Source organism: Benincasa hispida, chromosome 8 (genome assembly GCF_027475165.1).
Source record: "Benincasa hispida cultivar pf3 chromosome 8, pf3_genome.v1.1, whole genome shotgun sequence".
NCBI lineage: Eukaryota > Viridiplantae > Streptophyta > Magnoliopsida > Cucurbitales > Cucurbitaceae > Benincasa > Benincasa hispida.
In genome coordinates this window covers 53,152,411-53,159,813 of record NC_143485.1, presented here as the reverse complement: position 1 = coordinate 53,159,813, position 7,403 = coordinate 53,152,411, and the positions used below count along the sequence as shown (strand labels likewise).

The following is a 7,403-nucleotide window of genomic DNA, read 5'->3' as shown; positions in this document are numbered from 1 at the left end:
CTTATCATGATTTGTATTTTTCTTAATTACAATGGTTGAATTCTCAGTCAAATTTCAAAAACAAAAACAACTTTTTGAAAGCTAGAAATTTATTTTATGGAACTTGAACTTTGTACTTGTATTAATTTTGTGGAAAGTGGGTACAATCTCCAATACATAACTTTCAAAATAAACTATAGTCTTATGATCTTTTTAGATGATCGGCACTTGGGCTTGTTGATCTTCTTGAATGATTGGCCTTTGGGCTTGATGATCTTCTTGGAGGATTAGTGTTCGCACGAGGCTTCCAGATAAACTTGTTTCGTGGAGTTGAATTTGAGTTGGTGTTAATGTTGATTTGACAAGACGCGATTCGATCTCTACTACTTGATCCTCTGATTCTCTCTCGGTTGAATGCGTACACTTGATGTATAGAAGCAGAGCGTGTGGATGTTTTTGAGCTTGGAGTCTTGGAAGAATGCTTGTATCTTCCAAGAACTTTCATCTTCAGAATGCTTGTATCTCCAAAGGACTTCAGTCTTCAAACGTGGTCAAAATGCTTGTATCTTCAAAGAATTTTGGTCTTCAAAATGTTTGTATCTCTAAACGACTTCAGTCAATGTGGTGAGCTTCAAAAGTCAAAGAGTCTTTTGATTGTAGAAAATTCCCTTTAAGCTCTCTAGATTGTAGAATTACCGACCCAAAAAATGAGGAAAATCTTTCTATTTATAGAGTTTTAGGTGGGCTTCATGGGTTTAGGTTTGGTTGGTCCATGGACTTGGCCCTAGGTCCAACTAATTAGATTTGGGCCTTATTTGACATCTGAGTCAAATTAAGCCTATTTTTGGGTTCAATTGGTTTTTTAACCTAAATAATAATATCAAATTTGGTCAAATTAATCTTATCTGATTCAATAGTCATAATAAAACGACATGGCGTCATCAAAATTTGTCTTCAACTCCAATTTGGGCACCTCTTAGTTGGTCCCAAATTTGATGATTTGGAATTTCGTCATTAATTTAGTGAATGACATGGCAGTTTGTGACTAGTCCAATTTCTTGTTCAATAGCTATTTTTTTTAGTTTTCAAATTTTGGCTTGTTTTTTAAATCATTGATGAAAATAGATAACAAATGAAGAAATTAAGGTGAAAGTAGTGTCCTTAAGCTTAATTTTCAAAAACAAAAACAAAAAAATAAAATGGTTACCAAACGGGGTCTAAATTGATACACTTATGAAAATTTAGAGTTTAAATGGATACAATTATCAATTTAATGTTCAAATTATTGCAATTATTAATTTAAAGTTTAAATTGATACAACTCAAAATTTAGAAAGGTAAATTGATATTTGTCCATCTTTTAAATATAGAGGAAGTTTGATTTCCTTTATATTTTGTAATAATAATAGATCAAGGAAAAATAAGGTGGAGGAGAGAGAAGAGGATGAAGAAGTGGGAAAGATGGTGGAAGGAGAGAGAGAATGATAGGAGTGAGAATAGATGGGTTTTTTAAAAAAAAAAAATATTTTTCTAACCTACAATACCAAAAAATTAAAGCTCCAACAACCATTTGGTTTTTTGTTTTTTGATTCTTAAGAAGTAAGCATATATATTTTTTTTAATTTCTTATTATGATTTGTATTTTTATTAAGTATAAAAATTAAATTTTTAGTCAAATTCCAAAAATTAGAACAAATTTTTTAAAGCTATTTTTTTTAGTTTTCGAATTTCAGCTTTTTTTTTCAAACATTAATAAAAAAAAATTAGATAACAAACTAAAAAAATTATAGAAAAAAAGTAATTATAGGATTATTTTTTAGAAAAAAATACCACAAACTAAATTATAAATTTTAGGATAATTATTTTAAATAGTATAATTAGTAGGGGTATTTTAAAGTATAGCAAAATGTGAGTATCAAATAAATTAGGTTAATATTATTTTATTTGAAAATAATCCAAAATTTTATTGGAATAAATTTGAATTTCCCATTATAAAATAAGTAAACAAATCTCACGTTCAATGCTCGTCATACCATACACAAAAATGGTTTGGTTAAGATTCAAGTGTTCTTCCCTCTACTTGGGTTTCCTAATCTTCTTCTTACCAATTTGCCAACGCAACCGCATGGCAATCGCTCAGGAAGATCTGGGAAGCGTTTGCGATGATGCCCAAGGAAACTACACCAATAACAGTACCTACAAAGCCAATCTTGACCACCTCCTCTCCACCTTAACCACCCATCAAATTGACTATGGCTTCTACAACTTCTCCTACGGCCATGACCACAAAGCTTATGCTATTGGGCTATGCAGAGGAGACGTTATGCCAGACTCTTGCCAAACATGCCTCAACAAGTCAAGAACCCTTCTCGCCCAAAACTGTCCCACCCAAATTGATGCTGTTGCTTGGTACGATGACTGTATGCTTCGTTACTCCGACCGCAACTTGTTCGGCGTCATGGACCTTTCACCAACTCGCTTTGTGGTGCTGCCCAGTAATGCTTCAGACCCTCGCTTCACTCAATTGGCCACTGATTTGCTTCAAGAACTCACCCCTAAAGCTGCATCCGGTGATTCTCGTTTTAAGTATGCCACTGGAAGAACGTCAGTCCCAAATTTCCCTGTCATTTATGGGGCTGTGCAATGCACTCCTGACTTGCTTTCCAATGATTGCACTAACTGCCTGCTTTCTTCCATTGCACAAAATCAAGATGTTTATGATCGGGTTGCAAGGGTTAGAATTATGAAACCCAGCTGTAGTATTAGATTTGATATCGATCGTGTCTTTCAGGATCCGCCGGCGTCAACGCCACCTCCGATTTTCGCAAATACTACTACTACTTCTTCACAAGGCAATTTTCTTTTCATTCTTTTTCTTTTTCTTTTCTCTCTCTCTCTCTCTCTCTCTCTGAGTGCTCTGTTTTGTTTTTACAGGAAACAGAACTCGAAGACTGGTCTTCATTTTTGTGCCTATTATTGTGGTTGCTGTTGTGGCTGCTCTGCTCCTAATCATCATCATCTTAAGGGCAAGAAATTCTCCTAAAAGTAAATAATGCTGAAACTCCTTTTGAGCCCCAAAGTTACTTCACTATAAGATTCGTTATTGTGTGTGTTTTAACTTTGAACTTTTGATCCATGGATCTGCGTGAAGATGGAAGCCCGAATGTAGAATCTTTGCAGTTCGATTTCGATACCATTAGAGTCGCAACGGATGGATTCTCCGATGAAAATCAACTTGGGAGAGGCGGGTTTGGAGCTGTTTATAAGGTAACCCCAATCCAAGCCTTAACATACGAACTTGAAGACCCAATTTCATGTAATTAATTGACAGGGTCGGCTTCCGGATGGACAAAATATAGCTGTGAAACGACTATTTCAAGGCTCAAATGAAAGAGATGACGAATTTAAGAATGAAATCGTGTTGGTCGCTAAGCTTCAACATCGGAATTTAGTTCAGCTCTTGGGTTTCTGCTTCAACCGAAATGAAAAGCTCCTCATTTATGAGTTTGTAGAGAATTCCAGTCTTGAGAAATTCCTCTTTAGTAATACCCCTTCTCTCTGCTTACTTCCTCTGTTTCTCCCACTTCATTTCTTTTAATTAATTAGATTTTCTTTTTAGATTCATTTTAAAAAATTTCTATTAACTATCCTAATTTTGGATTTAAATAATGTGCATGCAGATCCAATTAAGCGTGAGATTTTAGATTGGAAAACTCGGTACAATATTATAGAAGGAATTGTTCGAGGACTTATTTACCTCCACGAAGACTCCCAACTTAGAATTATCCATAGAGACCTCAAAGCTTCTAATATTTTATTAGATGCAGAGATGAATGCTAAAATTTCTGATTTTGGAACTGCAAAACTATTTATGCATGACCAAACACAAGGAGATACAAGAAAAATCATTGGTACATAGTAAGTACTACTAGCAACTATCTCATGTTACATTTTATATGGTGAGGGAACTACTAATTAAATTTGTCTATGCCACTATTGAATGCAGTGGATATATGGCTCCAGAGTATGCATGGAATGGTCAATTTTCGATCAAATTAGATGTATTTAGTTTTGGTATTTTAGTTCTAGAGATTGTGACAGGACAAAAGAATAACCGAGCTCAAACCAACAAAGAGATTGTAGAAACTCTTGTTAACTATGTAAGTAAAAATTCATATTTTCTTTCCTATTTGGAGAAATCTTAGTGTAATTAGAGTAGATGCATATGAATGCTCATTCTAAGTGTTGTTCTTGTAGGCATGGAGAAATTGGCAATCAGGAAATGCACTAGATATTGTTGATCCTTGTTTGAAAAGTGGTTCAAAAATTGAAATGGCCAGATGCATTCATATTGGATTGTTATGCGTTCAAGAAAATCCACTTGAGAGGCCAACAATGACTAACGTACTTCTCATGCTTAACAGTGGTTCCATCACTCTACCAAGGCCCTCTCAACCAGCATTTTTCATCAATAGTACTTACTCTCAAAAGTCTCAACAATTTGAAGATCCTAGTTCAACTCATGATCTAAATGACTTGTCAATTACTGAGTTATATCCTCGTTAGTTTATGTATGTCTATCTTGTTGGTATGAAATAAGATCATAGTTCAACTCATGATATAAATAATTTATCAAATACTGAATTATATTGTTGTTAGTTTATGTATGTCTATGTTATTATTATGAAATAATAGTACAAGGCCAAAAAAAGATGTAAAAGCAAGTTGTATGATGGGTTTACCTATAAAGTAATATACATTTATAATATGAACTTTTCCATTTTTAAAAGATGTGAAACTTCGATTACAACTTTGGCCCTCCTTCCTAAAAAATGCTTGCTTGATCTCTTTTTGAATCAATCAATTATCTCCTCTACATTTTATCATAGAGCTTGTTCTTATATATTTTGAATAGAATTCCATCATTGGAACCATGAACGTTATACATTTGTTTCTATCTCATGACTATCTATGTTATTAAATCATCGATTGATCTAAAAGATTAAACTAATGAATGGAGCTAAATTTAACATTATATCATCTAATATATCCTCATGATTAAGTGGATTATGGTATCTTAAATCTCTCTCTCTCTCTTTTTTTTTAACTGAATGTCCATTTAGGCTTCATGTACTCTTATATCATATTAGATAACTCTTCAAACTCATTTATAATGAGAGGAGTAACTCATCTATCTCATTAAGATTGTAATGTCTATTGATTTTTCTAATATAAGATTTTCAATAATATTAGAATATTAATGAATCTAATTTTAGATTCATGTAAATTTTTTGAAAAATAATCACTCTCTTCAAAATCTTTATCTTAATTTATAGTCCATATTCTCCTCTATTTCCTTGCTTCTAATAGTGCATTAGGGGTGTATATGAGTTAGATTGGATTGAAGGTATTTTTCGGACTAATCCGAAAATTCGGGTTAGTTTGACTGACAATCCAAATGACCTAAATAAAGTTTCCAACCCAACCCGGGTTGGGTTGGATTGTCAGGTTATAACTTATTTTTTTATTTTTAATGAAAAATATATAAATTTATATACAAAACATAACTAATAACTAAAATCTCATAAAATTAAGATGCTAAATACCAAATATCTATGATATTTATGGTAAACTTTAAACAAAGACATATATAACAATTTAAAAAATATATATTAAAAATTCAAAAATTAATCAATACAAAGAAATCAAACTTTAAACAAAGAAGAATATATATATAAAATTCAGATTGGATTGGGTCAATCCAATTTTTTTTAGCCAACCCACAACCCAACTCAACCCAATAAGAATAGAAAAATTCAACCCAACCCAACCCAACTGAAGAACAAAACTAACCCAATCCAACCTTTACATTTTGGGTTGAGTAATTCGGGTTGTTCAGATTATCGGGTTATTTGAACACTCCTATAGTACAGAGTGATTTTGAAATTGTTAAAAATACTATTGACATGTTTAAAATTATTTTGAAATACTTCTTTAATCATTTAAAATTAATTTAATATTTTTTAAATAAATTTTGTTATCATTAATATTAATTTTAAATAATTAAAAATATATTTTATAACGATTTTAAAATTGTTAAAAATGATTTTAATCGTTTTAAAATCATTCGAGAGAAAAATTAAAGTTGAAAAATAGGGTGAAAAATTAAAGCTAGGTGACTAAGCAGCGTCTACCAGACTTTTCAAAGTCACCGACGACTCAGAAAATGACACCATTTCCTCCCCTAACTAAGCACCGTTTCCTACAGGATATACATTTAATGAAGGCTTTTTTTTTTCTGTTCTTTTAATTTCTTTATTTTAGTGCGTTAGCTATCCTTCCTTCATTGACTTTCCACTTTAATATATATATATATATATATATATATATATATATATCAACTCCTTTCGGTACTTAAAAAAATTCGTAATTTAAGACAGTTTGAATTGATTCGAGAAGAAAAAATGTTTTTCACAAAATTTATTTTTATATTGAATAGTATTTTTTAAAAACTCATTTTTATTTAAATATTTTTAATAAAAATTTATTAAATACATATGAAAATTATTTTGAATGGTTGTCTAACATTTTAATTTCTTTCAAAAAATGATTCTTTTTTAGATTAAACACTTAAAAATATGTTAGATCTATGAATTATCAAAAGTATTTATATTTAATAGGTTTTTTGAACTGTGTCTAATAGATCTAATATCTGGACATATTTTAACTTTCAATTTTAGCAAACTTTAAGCAATGTTTCCTGGTATGTGTGTATTAAATAAATAAATAAAAATATTTTCCTTCATTTGAACAATATTTTAGTCGAGTCCATTGTCCACTTGAAAATGTAGTCCAAAATGCACCATTTTTTTATAAGTCATTTTATTTTGATTATTGTACTAAAAATTTGTTTGAATTTTGAGGTTAGTATCATTTTTTAGATTGAAGTTTGAATGATTTGGTCCATAAAACTTTCAGAAGTGTCTATTTTTAAAGTTTCAATTTTGCGTCTAATGGGTCTTTGAAAAATGTGAAGTTTTTAAAAATTAATTGATATTAGATGTTAATTTTATGTCTAATTAAATCTTAAACTTTCACTTTTTTCTAGAGAGTATCAAAGTTTATGGATTAAATTTGTAATTTAACAAAAATAATTGCATCTTTATAAATTAAGTCTATAGACATTATTTCTATCTCTAAATTTCTTCTTTGTTATCTACTTTTTACCAATGATTTAAAAAAAAACCAAGTCATTTTTTCAAAATTAAAACAAAAATAGTTTTTAAAAACTTGTTTTTTGTTTTTTAAATTTTTTTTAAAATTCAACTGATGTATGCTTAAGAAAGATGCAAATGATTATAAGAAATTAAAGTAAATGGGTTTAATTTTTAAAATTAAAAAAATTAAAAATAAAATGGTTACCAA

At 30.3% G+C, this 7,403-nt stretch overlaps 1 protein-coding gene across 1 annotated transcript; it reads left to right on the top strand.

Annotated features, from left to right (window-relative positions):
• Positions 1–1,384: 1,384 nt before the first annotated feature.
• LOC120083514 (cysteine-rich receptor-like protein kinase 29) lies at positions 1,385–4,767 on the top strand. The gene is made up of 7 exons (XM_039039288.2): positions 1,385–2,830; positions 2,913–3,023; positions 3,130–3,245; positions 3,310–3,520; positions 3,659–3,896; positions 3,985–4,138; positions 4,236–4,767. The coding sequence occupies exons 1-7, from the start codon at positions 1,999–2,001 to the stop codon at positions 4,542–4,544; spliced, it is 1,971 nt and encodes a 656-aa protein (XP_038895216.2). The 5' UTR covers positions 1,385–1,998; the 3' UTR covers positions 4,545–4,767.
• The last annotated feature ends 2,636 nt before the right edge of the window (positions 4,768–7,403 follow it).

What these genes read in the sequence shown, in the direction of transcription:
- LOC120083514 (XM_039039288.2), top strand. Translation starts at nt 1,999, where the DNA reads ATGCTCGTCATACCATACACAAAAATGGTTTGGTTAAGATTCAAGTGT. An exon ending in TACTACTACTTCTTCACAAG is followed by an intron (nt 2,831 to 2,912) that starts GCAATTTTCTTT and finishes TTGTTTTTACAG; the next exon opens with GAAACAGAACTCGAAGACTG. An exon ending in GGTTTGGAGCTGTTTATAAG is followed by an intron (nt 3,246 to 3,309) that starts GTAACCCCAATC and finishes ATTAATTGACAG; the next exon opens with GGTCGGCTTCCGGATGGACA.